At 41.1% G+C, this 16,911-nt stretch overlaps 1 protein-coding gene across 12 annotated transcripts in view; it reads right to left on the bottom strand.

Moving 5' to 3' along the window:
- Positions 1-16,911, bottom strand: part of PLEKHG1 (pleckstrin homology and RhoGEF domain containing G1) — a 107,182-nt gene that overhangs the window by 37,422 nt on the left and 52,849 nt on the right. For 6 of the 12 annotated variants that reach the window (XR_014524371.1, XR_014524373.1, XM_083496394.1 and 3 more), the window contains one exon: positions 7,416-7,954. Coding sequence is in view for 7 of the 12 variants with exons in the window: in XM_083496389.1 (XP_083352515.1) it covers positions 7,416-7,954 (539 nt within the window). In the remaining 5 variants the exon portion in view is untranslated. Of the gene's footprint in view, positions 1-7,415; positions 7,955-11,323; positions 11,355-12,581; positions 12,686-13,106; positions 13,424-16,911 lie in introns of those variants that run through there. The other 6 variants (XR_014524372.1, XR_014524374.1, XM_083496391.1 and 3 more) reach the window with 3 other exon arrangements.

Here is a 16,911-nt window from a genome sequence, read left to right as displayed (position 1 = left end):
AACCCAGTCCCCAGAGATGCATCGTTGCATCCTGTTATGCCTGGTCATCTAATAGCTCTGCAAACTCAACCTGGAAACAGAAATGTCATTTAGAAATAAACTTGATCTCTCAGTGAGTCTCTGAAGGAAAATGATCAAAGCTATGCAACAAAGATTCTGGGGGTTTTTCTGTTTAAGGATTCTTTGACCCTTTAAGGTCAAACAAAACTGCAGCAGCAAACAATGTCACAGCAGCTGCAAGCATATGAAGCCATAATAAAAAGGCTGGAAACTCCCTAATCACATAGCTGGCAACCGTCATAATGAAATGGTCTATGAATCTTTATTAAAGCTATCAGAGCCAAGTCTTATTGTCTCCCTGAAATTACAGCAAAACATTCACTGCTCTTTCTGGAGAAGAAAAAGGAGGAATGTTATCTTTTTTGTGTTTTATTTTTTTTGGGGGGGGAAGCACAGGTGTTTTGCCCTTTTTTCTGTGTGTGAGGGGGAGTGTCTTAGCATCACTAGTTTTTAAATGGGTATTTCTTAGTTTCTTAGATTGTCAAATATGTTCCCTAGGCATCAAAAGGTTAGGGACCTCTGTTCTATAGCCGAAGCAGCATGATAAACATGGGAATGTCTGAGTTCATAGATGTAAGCCCCAGATGTAGGAAAGGTTTGGGCATACACTGTGGGGAAGCATAATATAAGACATACAAAAAAAAAAATCAATGTGAGAAAAGGACTGTGGCTTTCCCATGCTATTTTCTCAGCCATGTAATAGTGAGGACATCAGATCATTTACTATTCATAGCACTGAGAAGAAAGCCTGTTAAAAGATTACTGTGTCTCGCACATCAACAAAGCTGTATCAACAAAGACACTTCAGCCACAGAAACAGAATATGGGAATTAACTAGATTATTAACACATTTATCACTTGCTATATAAACAGTGCTTACCTGAATTGAGAAACAGGTTTAGCAAGAGGCAATAGATGGGCAATTTTGATCACTTTCTCAGACATGGAAACAAAAACAATTCTTTGTTTTTCAATATCTATGTATATATAAAATAGTCCAAGAGTGGGCTTGGTTTAAGCATTTTTGGAAGACTATAGATTAAAAGCCTTTTCCTGCTCTATGAAAAAATATGCAGGGTTACAAAAGATCAGGCTTTATTTCTATACAGCTAGCCTTTTCCCTCAGCATTTCAAAGTTTCAAATTTAAATAAAGCATGTTATAAGAGCAAAAAAAGACCATTTCCTTGTGAGATGCTAATGTCAGGAGGCAGAGAACTGAAGCAACACATACTTGCAAATAAAGTGTTATCCTAGGCTAGTTTTGCTAGAAAAACCCCTTAAAATAATGCTTATCACTACAGATATTTTTGAAACGGCTGTGCAGTCACACCAATATAAATCAATAGCCATGATCAGGACAGCTTAATCGGGTTCAAATCAAATACACTTGAAATAACCAAACTAACAAATTGAATTTCAATAGGGACAAATGTAAGTTTCTACACATAGGCAGGAAGAACCAGCTGCACAAATATAAGATGGGGGACACCTGGCTTGTCAGTAGTACAGTCATACCTCATGTTGTGTCCGCTTCAGGTTGCGTGTTTTTGTCTTGTGTCCCGTGGCAACCCAGAAGTACTGGAACGGGTTACTTTTGGGTTTTGCCGTTCACGCATGTGCAGAAGCGCCAAATTGCACCACACACCTTGCGCAGACGTGGCGCTTTGAGTTGTGGGATTTTCATGTTATGGACGGGCCTCTGGAATGGATCCACTGTACATGTGAAAAGGATCTAGGGGTCTTATTTGACCACAAGTTTAAAATGCATCAACAGTGTGTTGCAGCAGCAAACAAAAACTACTTAATGCTATTCCTGGCTGCAATCGGATCCCAGCCGCAAAATGAGGTACAACTGTATTAATGACCTTTTCAATCATAAAAAAGAACAGTACTGAATCGCTTCCACCTACTTTCCAAGGTGATTTCGTAAATTTAAGGAGGTGATGGGAATCATTGGCCTCATTATTTCATGTTACTCTAACAAGAAATATAGCTCTGCATGTTGCAAAACTATGCTATCCCATCTATAAAATCTATTAAACCATAGTTTACTACCTACAGAGAAGAAAAACCATGCTTCTTGACCCAGTCCAGACTTCCCTATCCACTTGAAAGGTTCAAAACATAACCATAACAATGTCAGATACCCCAGGTATTATATGTGGAAAAAAGGAAAAGATCTCTTGAATTTAACCCATGGGGATACTCTTTGGAAAGCATTCCTGCCAAGGTATCCTACTGTGTGTGAACCTCAGTCCAGGGCAAGCTGGGTCGCTACACTAACCAAGAGCAATACATTTTGGAAGTCAGATTTTGTATTTTGCAATGGGAATTCATAAGGAGGTCTCCATAATGTATTCTAGGCCCTTCTAGGGACATCCTGCACAGGCTTATCAAGAAGAAAACAGTTGTGCAAAATGGCTAGTTGACAATTCTACAAGCAGCAACCTGCTTACAATAAGATAAAATAATTAGAACACTACTGCCACCAAACTTACACTCTGTTTATTTATGTTCCTCTAAAGCAGCAGCATCATTTAGTTTTGTTACAGGAATAATTTCGGGGGGTGGGGGGCTAACCAGTTGTCCCGTATATTGCATTTAACATTCTCTTCCCTTCCTTCCTAAAAGAACCAGAGATTTCCAAAAGCTGAAACAGATTAACTCTCACCCCTTTTTTATCTATTTTGATTTGCATACACAATAGTGCTTGCTAGTCAGCCAACCAACCGTTTGGTTGAGTGATCCATTCATTGCTAACAAGAGCAGCAAGTACAATAGTGTTAATCTTCTGGGGCAATTCTATAGCTCAATACAGTTAGGAGTGCCAGCAAACTGTCTTTTCCACTCAGAAAGTGTATAAAAAAAGATTAAGGGAGGATCTGTAGAGCATTCATTTATATTACTGAAGAATTACATACCAATTTGTGTTGTGGCATCCCACCCAGCTGTTGAAATCAGCTTTGAGCTATTACAGGCAACTTTGAAATATTCTCCAATGGTCAGGATTAAGAAACTGGCATAGTTACTTTTGACTATTGGTGTACATCCGGGTTGTGTGTGTGTGTGTGTGTGTGTGTGTGTGTGACAAAGATCCAGTTTTGCTGAGTTTCTGCCAACCGAGGCAGAAACAGAAAAACACCGAAGATCTGGAATGATGCAGTCATCTCCTTCCCAGTGGTGCTTGACCTGGAGCAAAACTCCAAGCGCATCCTCTGCCCAGACCAGCAACCTATTCACATCAACATAATCACAGCTACAGAAGAAGACTGAGCAGTAACATTTCATTGGAACACAACTTGTAATGATGTCTAAGAATCATATGCTCATCAATGTTAATCATCACTAACACTTCAAGGGCATACAGCCAATGCAGGATTAAACCCTGTTCTCCTGCCCATTGGCTGACATCACTGTGCGGAAACAACATGGTAGGCCAAGGTTGGCTGACAGTCTGGTGTTTCCTCACTCCTGCACTAGCAGGTTATGCCCCATTCAGTCACTGCTACTCTGCATTGCAGAGGGTGTCCTGTGGGGAGCCTGCAAGGAGTACCCCATGAGTATAGCAGGGTCCTTGCTGAAGACCCTCACCCTCTAACATGTGGAAGGTGGCTTGGTTGGGTGGCAGGGACACCTCAGAGTGTCCCGGGGGCGAATGAGTACATTCACTCTCTCCCTCATCATAGGTAAAGGGACCCCTGACCATTAGGTCCAGTCGTGGCCGACTCTGGGGTTGCGGCGCTCATCTTGTTTTATTGGCCGAGGGAGCCAGTGTTTGTACGCAGACAGCTTCCGGGTCATGTGGCCAGCATGACTAAGATGCTTCTGGCAAACCAGAGCAGCACACAGAAACACCGTTTACCTTCCCGCCGGAGCGGTACCTATTTATCTACTTGCACTTTGATGTGCTTTCGAACTGCTAGGTTGGCAGGAGCAGGGACCGAGCAACAGGAGCTCACCCCGTTGTGGGGATTCGCACCGCCGACCTTCTTATCAGCAAGTCCTAGGCTCTGTGGTTTAACCCACAGCGCCACCCGCGTCCCAACTCCCTCATCATAGCACCCCTTTAATGCTTGAATAGGGCTATGGCAGAAATTGCTAACCTGGGGCTCTCCCAAACATTGCTGGGATCCAGCTCCCATCAGCCCCAGCCAGGATGGTTAGGAACAAAGGGAGCTGCCAGCAGCTTCTAAGATTAGCCACCCCTAAGCCATGAGCTCACCAAATTTTGAAACCAGGTTCTGAAACAGTTCAAAATCTTGGTTAAGAATGAATGGGGTTCGTCTTAATTTTTCTAAGCTGTCTTAAAAACAACACCACACAATTCATGGAGCACAGGGCAAATGAAACACCTGAGTCTAGCAGTGCTAGAGGATATACCTATCAATCTGTGTTTGCTTCTCTGTCCTACAGATTTCATATAACCTTGTCAGCAAATATTTTTTAAGGCTCAACTGCCCTCGAAAAACAGTAATGCCTACCTCTGCATATGTTGTAATGGACCTGTGGCTTCGAAGGGCATAATTATTCAAGTGTGCACCTAGTCTTTCGAGCTGCGTATACGTTCAAAGAGAAAATGTGAGTTGGGAGACTGGATTCTGTGGCCACAATAGCAGTCCTTCCTTTTCCAGGTGATATGAAATACTTTAATCACACCATGGTGAATGCCATCTTACTTCTAATTAGCTACTAGATGATTATACCACTTGTCATACAGCTAAGCATGTTCATGACTGCCTTCCCAGGAGGCCAAAGTGAAGGTAAAGCCTCTAACATTTTAGCTGCTTCTGACAAAGTCAAGCCGATTGCCACAGGGCAGGCACTGTCCTGCATTTTGCTTGCTCTAGAGACTACTTTCTGGGATAAAGCATGCTGCATGGGCAAAGTAAATTCCTAAGAACGATAATTGACCCCAAATATGAGGCAGCATTCAAAAAAAGGGAGTAGAGTTGTACTCTTTTAGGAAGGCAGAGGGAAAGAAGCCCCAAGACGAGAGGAATCGTGTAGTGAAACCGCCGTTAATACTGGCAACCATGTAAGGCACTACCTACAAGCCACATTTACTAAAACTCCTCAGCAGGGGCTCAGCTAACAGCTAGAAAGCAAGAACAGTCAGTGCAATGTTTTTTTCAGACATGGCCTTTTAAAAGCCATGTGGTGTCTTCAGCATCAGTAACTGAGGAACGTTTCAAAAATCTCAGCACATGTACAAAAGCCTGAGACACTATGTTCTTCTCAGTCTTTATCTGAGCATGCTTATTGCTACTCCAGTTCTTAACTACTCCTCAAAAATAAGAAGGGGCAGAAAAGGGATACCACCAAAAGGTGTATTTAATTCTCATGGAGATCTGTAATAAACCAGGTCTAAAATTATGACTCTTCCTTTATGCCAAATATGTTCCTACCTTCCATTAGAATCTCAAGAAAATATAGTTTTAGAGTGAATTGAGAGTCACTACTAAGTAGACAGCTAGCGAGAAATGCATCTACCATCACATAAATTAATCTTAGCAGAAAGCACTAAAATTGCGGGAGGAATTGGTGATATCGTTTAGGACACAGAAGGTCACCCATTCAAGCTTCACGTGCCTCTTTCCTTTTGCAGCCTCTCCACTGTTTAAAAAGAGACAGAAGGGGGACTGAAAGGTTAAAGTGGGAAGGAGAGAGCAAAGCCAAATTGTGAGCCCTGAAGCATACAGACCCCCTGTAATTCAAACATGTCTAAGCTGCCCTAAGCCTTGATGAACTGCTGCAGGATGTTTTGTCTCCTGCATGCTGCAACACTGCCAGAAGGGCATCAAAACCAGCAGAATTTCCCATAATTTGGATAAAGCGGCGTCTTCCAGCAATAGTAGTGCCAGTGAGCCTCCCTCTCCACTGGCAGAGAAGCATTGTACCCCTTCCCAAGGCTACTAGGGAAGGAAATGTAAGATTGCAGCTTAAACCAAATATAGCATTATTTAAAAAAAAATTCTCCAATATCCAGTAGTGGAGGTCACCAATGTTATCTCTTAACATGTGCTCATGTTTCCAGCTGAAAAACTGGCAGTTATTTTATGCTCTATAAGTTAGTAAACACCGTTTTTATTGTGAAAATAAGAAGATTTGAAAACTGGGTTAGCAGCTGTATTGAAATTTCTAAACGCTATTCAGATCTATGCAGGACAAGTATGTTGGACATAAGAATTGCTTGCTTTAGCAGTTTTATTTCATTCAAGTTTAAGAACCTTTAAAATGCCTTCCATATAGATGATTTTTACTATAAACCAGCAGTTAAAGAACTTAATGCAACTGTGCAGGAAAAGACTTGTTTCTGGGGATTATTTTTTTTTAAAGAAAACATGCCTTTGTATATCAAACCTTGATAATCTTTTTTGCCTTGCTGTCTGCTTTTTTGTGTCATCATCAGACTAGTATTTTCTTTTCCGGATTAGTGATGTACTTAACAGAGAGAATTGCCCGAAGCTACACATTATAAGATTTCCAGATTATGTGTTTGTCTCTATGATTTGTGTCTGCACTGGACAGGAGGCCAAAGAATCATAACTGACAAAGCAATAAATAAAAAATAGTTCACCTAGGAGCATGGATAGGGGAACATTTGGAAGAGCTGGTCACACATTCAAGAATTCCACATTATACCAAAAAGAACATTCAAATTCCACATTTGTTTGATAATAGAGAGAACTGGATGTGATACGTGTGGTATTAATACTCAGCAAAGGCAGGAAGTTTCCAGTCACTGGTGGAGTTCCGTCCTCCTTGGCCACTCAAGGTTTATAATATCCTTGTGGCTGGAGGCCCACTGCTGCACCTAAAAGTAGGAGCACCTTTCACTAGCTCTACATAATGAGGAAAACATGGTGTGTGTGCACATCCCAGCATCTTTGCTGCGGGTGATGGTAGAAGAAAACAGCTCTGAATACCAAGTACCATTTTAGAGAAACCATTGAGATTCATGAGAGATTCTATGAACATTGGAACAGGAGCAGTTTATAAACCCTGATGACAGAGAGAAATGGGTTGAGGGCAAAACTATCCAAGAGGTTTTGAAAACATGGTACAGTCGATGCTAGAAAATATCTAGCAAACAATGAACAATTTTGTAAAACCCTACCCGCAATTCATATTGCCTGTCCAGGAAGACACCTCTACAAATAGGAATTATGTTGCTGCCCCAATATCATATCTGACGAGCATTTATTCACCCACAGAAAGCTGGCTGAGCTGCCCACCACAACATACCAATTCAGTGCAAGACTTGCAATAAAGCCACATGCTCTTGGTATTGTTTGCAAGAGGATTTATTTTGCACGTTGTCCATCCCATTAGGGTTTAAGAGTGATCCACTTACCTTCATAATACTTTTTAAATCCTGCACATACGTCCTCTCTGTCTCCAGGATTTCTTGGACCACTCTGTCAACGTACAGGAGCTTTGGGCTTGGAGGCTCAGCGATTAAGGACATGACACAGTTTCTGCTACTTTCCTTAGATTCAGCTCTCCATGGCATACTTGGCTTTCTCCCAAGACTTCCGTCAGAGGTCTGCTCCTTTGGAGGGTTGTTTTTTCTCAGCTCCTTGCTGGAAAATCGCTGGGCCGGGCTCAGCTCTAGCTTTATGGCCCCTGCTTCCTTATCCTGGTTGAATAAGCCCAGGTGATTGTTTGAAACTAGGGTTGTTCTGCTGCCAAAGGAACAGTGGCTATCCCTGGAGGATGCAGAAGATGAGGTGGAGCTGAAGCTGACAGGACGGTCACTGTCTGACAGTTCCATGGTCTTAATCCCACAGTAGTGGAAGTGTCCGTCTTCTCTGTGCAGGCTCTCCCCTGTTGTCTTGGGGGTCGTGCCTACCATCACAGGAGGCGGCACGGCAAGAGGCAAATGGTAGCCATCTTTAAGGGGAGGAAAAAAAACAATGCCTTTGTTAAATAAAGTGTCATTATCATTGAGTCTCCTCCCCAAAAAGGGAGACGTCCAACCTGCTTACCTTTGACAGCTATTTGAAATCATCACTCACAGTCCCAATTTACTATAATAAAGCAGCTTCCCTACAGTCTCTCCCTAGACACTTCCTTCAGGCCTATATAAACAGCCATTTGACTGATTGCTTGTACTGAGAAAGCATACCTTACAGCAGGCATGTCCAAATTCCATTTAACAGGCCGAATGCGGCCCGCCGGTCAGTTTAATCAGGCCCCTGTGGCAGTTTATTTCCTAAAATCCTAAAAAACCCCTCAAGAACTTCAACCCTAAAAAAAGCTCAACAATTTCAGTTCTAATAAAAACTCAACAACAACCTCAATCCTAAAAAAAGGGTTAACAACTTTGGTCGACCCTTTGGTCAGCCCTCACGGCCCTTCACTTCATCAAATCTGGCCCTCTTTGAAAAAAGGACACCACTGCCTTACAGGTAAGGAAAGCTTCAATAAGTTGGCAAATAAGCTAGTGAAACATTTGGTGGGCTAGTAACAGTTGTAAACTGGCTTGTAGAATTTCTTTGTATGTTTTCCACTGTACTCTTTTCCTCTCGCTTTCCTTCTTGATACTGTATGCGGACAGGAGAGCTTTCAGATTTAAGTTTTATCTTTATATATGGGGATGAGATTATATTCCACCCCTCTTGTTTGGAGAAGGGACACTCAAATTAGACAGTTGAAGATCTCTTGGCATACTATTTACTGGACATATCTTCTATTTTACATGTGTAAGTAATTGCTTAGCCTGTTCACAGCGACATTACAAATTCATTAGGTTTTCATACTTTAATTTAAAAGGGGAGGGAGAAGAAGAATAAGAATATATGTACTTAAATAATAAATTTGTGAAGACTTTAAGGTGCGGACAACACTTTCTCATTTTTTACTGCAACCGAGTAAGAAAAAACCCTGATCCACCATGCTGGAGTGGGTTTGGAGGAATTGGGAAGACACTGCCACCGAAATGAAGTGTTTTCAGAGAAGGGATGAGCCAGCACAGGATCTGCTCATATGCCACCAAGCAACAGAATTGATCTGAGTCCCTTTGGTGCCCTAGACTGGGAGCTGGAACAGCAGAGCAGTCTCTGTTCTCCACACTCTGCCCTGGCTGGTGCTAGCAGTGAAACTGCAGAAGGATGGCTGTGGCTATGATACTCCATTAAGCCTCACCATTGCACTCTTGCACAGCTCTCTCTCTCTGTGCCCAATAAATAATACAAATATAATGTTTTTTGTGATTAGCAACCAAAATTATTACAAAAATTAGTATATGCAGCTTCAGTGAAAAAGGAGTAATTTTCCTTGGTTTCTGATAAAGAAATATGTATGTGTTAAAAACACCACTAAAACCAGAATAAAAATACACTGCAGAATTAGACTGGCTTGAAACCTGGATAAATAAGATAACTGGGAAAGTCTTCCGTTAATTTATCACAAAGACGTATAACTTAAAATCTGTGACAAAGGACACCTGATTAGCTGCCTTAGCTGAGGCAGAAAAAGTTCCTGTTTCTTTCAATCACTTTGTAGTCCTTCTTCCTGTTTCACTGATACGCTGTCTCACTTACAGATAACCTGAATGAACTAGTAAGTCATGTTTACTTTGTCAACACCGCACAGTTCAGTAATATAAACTATAGAAAAAGAAGCAAAGAATCCTCAGGAGGGGCCACATTTAAGGCAATACAAGCAAAAAGGAAGATATTGTGCAATATGAGATCTTGATCATTTTTTACAACCACTTAGCTTTAATTAAGTTGTAATGTGCTCTGCTCTTAAAAGCCTTCAAGTTAGAGGACCTTGACCCAGGGTTTAGGACAGGAATAGAGAACCTGAGACCTGCAGGTGTTGCTGGACTCCAGGTTTCATCAGCTAGCATGGCAAATGGTCAAGGATGGTGGAAGGTGTACTATATTGCAACATCTGGATAGCCACAGGTTCCCTATCACTGGTTTAAGAGCATGAAAGCTCTGCAGCCAAATTCATGGGATCTGAATATTACAAAGCTGTGTCTGAAAAATTTAAAACTAACAGGTATTGAGGAGATGTCCATCAAACTTGCAGATGACACCAAACTGGGAGGGGTAACCGATGCTGCATTAAAGATGACCTTAAAAGATTGGAGAACTGGTTCAAAACTAACAAAATGAATTTCAATAAGGACAAATGTAAGGTTCTACACTTAGGCTGCACAAATATAATGGGAGACACATGGCTTGCCAGTAGTACATGTGAACAGGATCTAGGGGTCTTAGTAGACCAAAAGCTTAATATCGCACCAGTGTGATGCAGCAGTGGGGGAAAGCTATTCTAGGCTGCATCAACAGAAATATTGTGTCCCAATCAAGGGAAGCAATAATACCGCTCTATTTTGCCTTCGTCAGGCCACACCTGGAGTACTGTGTCCAGTTCTGGGCACCACAATTTAAGTATATTGACAAGTTGGAATGTGTGCAGAGCAGGGCAACCAAGATGATAAAGAGGCTGGAAACCAAGCCTTATGAGGAACAGCTGAGGGAATAGGGTATGTTTAGCCTGGAAAAGAGGAGACTGGGAGAAAATATGATAGCCATCTTTAAATATCTAAAGTGCTGTCACATAGAGGATGGAGCAAGTTCTGGAGAGTAGGTCCTGAATCAATGGATTCAAGTTACAAGAAATGAGATTCCGACTAAACACCAGGAAGAACTTTCTGACAGTAAGAGATGTTCAACAGACTTCAATGAGAGTTGTTGACTCTCCTTCCTAGGAGTTTTTAAGCAGAGGTTGGGTGGCTATCGGTCATGCATGATCCAGTTGAGATTCCTGCATTGCAGGGGGCTGGGCAAGATGATTCTCAAGGTCATAGTAGCAAAGGAAACTTGCCTATGCCAGGCCAGACCATTTAGTCAAGTAGCTCAGTGTTGTGATTGGCAGCATCTTTCCAATGCCACAGGCAGAAGTCCATCACCTGCAACCCAACCATTTAGCCTGGGGCCTGGGGCCTTCTGCATACTGCAATGGCCCTTCTTTTGTCCTATCTTAGAGGCTTTTAAGTAGGGGAGACCTGGCCCAAGGAAAGCAGTAAGTGACACTGAAATTTTTAGTTCAGGTGGATATCCAGGTCTGCTGCTGAATGGTAATGCATAGAGGCAACACTTGTTACAAAAAATAATGTTACGATTATAATATATGTGAGTCTTTAAGGAGATCTAGAATTCTAATAAAGGTTAGACCAAAAGAACAGGATGCTGCATTTTATGGTCTATGAGATCCCTTTAAACACGGTAATCCTATGGGATATACCTCTGCAGAAAGCATACTTCAGTGGAAATACCCAAGGTGCTTGACATGTGGTTGCTGCAGAAAATGGAGGTTTGTGTCAAGCAAATTGTCCTACTTTATAAGATTTGGTTAGGCTTAACATTTCATTCCCCCAAATTCTGCCACCCTGCTCCATATCACTGGCTGCCAGTTGTAGAGGCAAGGAAGTATTGGGGTAAATCTGACAAAATTATACTGGAATGGAAGTGAGTAACAAGACAATTGCATTTTGAGCAGCAAGTCTATATCAAGCATTAAATCCATTTTTACCCTTTTATTGTGCACTGGGGGTGGGGAAGAATGCCAGCTCTATATGCTTTCATAGATCTACAACTGACAGGGCTTTGGTTTGGTTTGTGCAAGCTAAGCAATGGAAAGAGGGCTAATTGCATGTTTATCAACACTCACAGATAAATGTGTTTCAGCAACATGATCCCTTTCTTGCCCATACCTTTCCACAAATGTAGTTAAGCTCCCCACCCTGTCTGGCCTACTGCCTGTGAAGGCACATACCGCTGATATGCCAACAAGAGACTTTAAACACAAACAAATGCACAGAGTGAACTAGAGAGACAGTGTTACAATATCAGGCTGGGAAATGCACTCACAGGTAACTTTAGTACTAGAAACTGTATGTTGCAAGATCAAATATGAAAAAATAAGTTTCCCATGGTTAATAGTCTAATATTAACTTACATGAGGTTTTGATATCAAGCATGCCATATTCAGGTTTTTGCCATTCATTATGCATTTTAGGAGATGCTGATGCTTTCATTGGTTATGCTTACAGCAGTTGCTGAAAGCGCCCTTATTTCTGACAATTTCTAAGGTCAAAATAATGTAGCTTGATAAATCTAACAGTGCCACATTTGAGACTTCACACCCATTTGCATTCCTTATACTAATTGCTGAAACTACATGCGAACATCTGCATCCCACATTAAAGCACACGATTCATGCTGTTGCCTCCCTGAAACACTTAATTTTAAAATTATTATCCACATAATCAGCATTACACCACTAAATAATTATCATTCATTCCACATGAAATCAAATGTTAATCTGAGCTATTTCCATTCTTAATAATTTAATTAGGGAGCTTTTAAGCAATTAAGGTCATGCTGCTGCACAACACAAGAGTAAAAAAGGTTGCTTGTAAAAAGTTGTAATCAAATTTTATTTGAAAGCTAAGGACGACATGCTCCAGAGCTTGACCACCTTACAGTGCGCACACACTCACAGGTGCTGTTACTGTCACAGAAACTTCCCACACAGATACGGCACTCTGTCCTGAACATAGATGACATCAAACACCACTTTGCATAGGCAGCATGGACAGCTTAGCTGCAATGTAATAAAAAACAAACAAACCACAATCATCTTCAGCAGTTTCAAGCAGGGCCGCTAAAACTGTATTCATTACAGCATACAAAGCAAATTCAGCACACTACAGAAATATTCAACAGCCCATTCAAGAACTGCAAAACCTGCAGCCAGTGATGGGCTCCTTTCAAATGCCCTCAAATGCCCATAGGAAACCACAAACTCGCCCACCAGTTTGCCTTTTGTTTCCCAAGCTCAAATAAGCTACCTGGCTCTATCACACAGTCTTCTGTCATAGTTTGAGTCCCCAAGCACTGTTCCAAAGGAAAGTCCTCTGCGACGGTATCTCACCACTGTGGAATGTCTTCAATGCTCCTTACGCAGTGAACGGACAAGCTCCCCTCTCTCTCCCTTACGCTCCCTCGCAAAACTTGCAACCTACCTGTGTAATAGAAGATAAATGCATTCTCCAACTCCGGCAGTTCCCCCAAATCACCTCGCTCCGGCACTAAGGTAAAATGAGATGGTCTTGCTAGCCTATTCAGCTCCTTCGGTAGAAATACTGCCTGAGTCAGCTTTCGGCTATCGAAACCCTAATGCACAAAAGGCTCCACAGGAACCTGATTCACAACTTTCTCATTGCCCACACCAAATGCAGTCGTCGGCATCGCTAAGAGCCTTAAATGAAACATGACATCATTCAATTCAGGAACAGGACAATAGACACCACTGTGGGTAACTTTAAATGCACACTTCACTGAGCAACACGCCACTAACTAGTCTCTTTAGGTGGGGGAGGGAGCAGCTCCCAACATTCTGATTGCTTTCCTTCAACTAGTGATTAACTCTATACAACACTGAGAAAAATGCAAAGAAAATATGAGCTGGGACAGATAAAATCATAAATGTCCTGTTAGTGCAGGAGAATAATAGTTTTAAAAGTACAGAGATGGGTAAATTGATACCCCTGAATTGCATCAACATGTGAAGACAGTTTTGGCATATTAAAAATGGCTGACGCTGCACTGCAAATTTAACAGCAACATTTTGGCCTTTATACTTTAACTTTTTATCTGCTCTCTCCCACCACTGCAAAAGTAGAAATTAAAAATTTTCTTTAAATTAAAAGGATGCATTCTTGCTTGAAAAAAAATATAAGATAGAGAGGAGTTTGCATACACAGATACCTGATGAAGCATTTACATTTTTAAAGAATATAAAAATATGAACAGAAAACACTATAAATATTTTTAGTGGGTTTTTTAAAAAATAAATAATTCAAAGTATAATATGCAGCCATACAACAAAATGAACACCAGTGCCAGGTAATGGTATCAGTAATGGTATCAGGGCACTTATTATGTCCAGTCCAGTTCTGCACTACCGTTATACCTGGATCAGGTACTTCTAAAATGTTAGTAATATCAAAACTACCAGGCCACAATTTCACAAATTTCAGTCTATCTAATAATTGCACTGCATACAGATGGAGCACACATCTTGAATGTAAGAGGTCTCCAACAATCTCATCAAACCATCATGGGTCATATAGTTTCTGGTACAGTGGTACCTTGGGTTACAGACGCTTCAGGTTACAGACTCCTCTAACCCAGAAATAGTACCTCGAGTTAAGACTTTGCTTCAGGATGAGAACAGAAATCGTGCAGTGGTGGTGTGGCGGCAGCGGGAGGCCCCATTAGCTAATATGGTGCTTCAGGTTAAGAACAGTTTCAGGTTAAGAATGGACCTCCAGAACGAATTAAGTTCGTAACCCGTGGTAGCACTGTACACCTATGGGAGATTACAGTCAAATCCAACAATGCATATTCTTGTTAGCTAGTAAGTTTTGGAACTAACGACCACAGAGTTGTATTGCTGATAGGCAGAGAGCTAGCATTCCTTGCTTCCTGTTCCACAGTAGCAAGATAACTTCCATCATCCAACCCCAGTTTCTACAACACTCCTCCCCAATTCTCCTTCATCCGCCTCATCTGTCTGATCCTGCCAATCCATGCCTGATCCTGATAGGGCCTCATGACTGATGACATCACTTCAGGTTTAGGCGATTGACCTTAGAAACCCTCAAGCTGATACAAGATAAGAATCAGAGAAATTGAAAAACTACATTTCAAACAATGCACAATGGTCACATAAGGGACGTTGTCTCAAACTGTTCTGTGGACATCTTTCTGCAAGGTACGTGTCAGGGCTCAGGTGTGCTCATTCAGCATGTCTAAACCCTGCAAGCAACTGTGTCACTATGCTGATCTCCATTACCATGTGGTACACTGTGGACCAGAGGTTTAGCACACTGAGTATCAGTTCATGTAGTTTTGTTTTTACATTAAAAGCTTAACTGTCAGCATGTGGAATTCCCACATAGACATGGTTTATTGCAACATTGAAATAAAGTTTTCTTTTTAATCTACAGTAAAGTTATCTTTACTACTATCCAATGTAACGACCTCTGAAAAATCATAGAATTGCCAGAGCAGGAAATGGAAGATGTGGACATTTATAAAAGGATATTCTATAAAGAGAATATTATTTTGTCCAAATGGGATCTCAGTTTTGTTTATTGTTGCAAGTCTCTATTATTATTATTATTATTATTATTATTATTATTATTATTATTATTTTAAAAAGCTGACTGTTTGAAATGTTAATAAATGTATGGTTTTGAGTGCCCCTTTGCCATAAAAATTAACCATGCTTTCAAAAACATATACATTTCCTAAATGCAAATCAACTATAAATGACCGAGGGGGATATTGTGGTCTCAATTTAATGATTTGCAAGCATTAAGTTTCCTACTTCAGGAATCTTAACAAACCATAAATGAACTACAGTCAACTCAGGATCTTCTAGAGGACATTCTGACTTCCCCAAAGTGAAGGGGAATGTATTAATAACCCTCTGCAATGCAGTGCAATGATTATTTAAACCTGTACATCATACTGCAGAGATTTCTATATAAAACAAAAGCTTTTATCTTGCTGATATGCTAAAAACCCAAGTTTTGTACACACATTGTATATACATTGATTCCAGTTTGCAGAAAATGCTTTCTTTCTTACTTTTAAAAGTTTAATAAGATGCTTGACAGAATACTGTTTGAAAACCCCCACCCACCCAACCTTATAGCCAAAATGATTCCAGTTGTGATCTGCAATTTTTCCACTATATTCCAAAGCACTATGGAGGCAAATACATTATCCTTCTAGTAGTAGACTGACAACATCACTGCTAATTCTAGGAGTGCAATATATTCCCACCAATAAGATCTATTTCCAGTTTGTTCTTTGTCAGTCACCTTATTTTCTTTCTCAGGATCATAACACAGAAATGCTAGAAAGGTTTATTTACACAATGCTTTTGTTATTTTTGTAAACTCTAGATTATGGTTCTGTTCATCAAAATGGATTTTTCCTCCTCTGCAACTTACAGCAAGAGAGGAAGGGCTCCCTCCAGACTTCCTGCAATAGATTTCCTCACTCACCCCTTGCTCAAAAGCTTCCTTCTGTGGAATTCAGTTTCCCCAAACCACCATCACTGGGTTCCATTCATTACCCTACTATTCTTTGAAGTCTGCACAGCTATCACTTCTGCAGCTGAAGAGATAAGCTTTTTTATTTAAATTTTAAAATTTGTACCAAAGACTAGCTTGTCTCTTCAACAGCCAAACCAGGGTTCAGCAAGCTTTTTCAGCAGATGGCCAGCCCACTGTCCCTCAGACCTTGGGGGGGGGGCGGACTATATTTTTTGGGGGAAATGAACGAATTCCTATGCCCCACAAATAACCCAGAGATGCATTTTAAATAAAAGCACACATTCTACTCATGTAAAAACATGCTGATTGCCGGACCGTCCATGGGCCAGATTTAGAAGGCGATTGGGCCGGATCCAGCCCCCGGGCCTTAGTTTGCCTACCCATGTGCTAAGCAGTTAAGTGGCCAGTCACCTAGACTTTGCTATTCTTACTTTCCCATTCAATTAACTGCACTTCAGAGATAACTGTACATGAAGACAAAGCAATTGACTTAGCCTCTTCCAAAGAAGATTACTCCACAACTTTATGACAGTTCAAGTCCAGCTTTAGCCTGCTCCTGAATTCAAAACACAGAGACATGTCTTCCTTCCCACAAGTTATCCTTGCATCAGAGTGAATTCAAAGGGTGGTGTGGGATGCTCTATTCATGCTGGGCAGGGTAGAGAGAACTCTCTTGGCCACCCAGTCACTCACCTTG

Source organism: Podarcis liolepis (genome assembly GCF_965112155.1).
Source record: "Podarcis liolepis genome assembly, chromosome: 3".
Classification (NCBI taxonomy): Eukaryota; Metazoa; Chordata; class Lepidosauria; order Squamata; family Lacertidae; genus Podarcis; species Podarcis liolepis.
The sequence above is the reverse complement of the archived record's forward strand: the minus strand, read 5'-3'. Positions and strand labels throughout refer to the sequence as shown.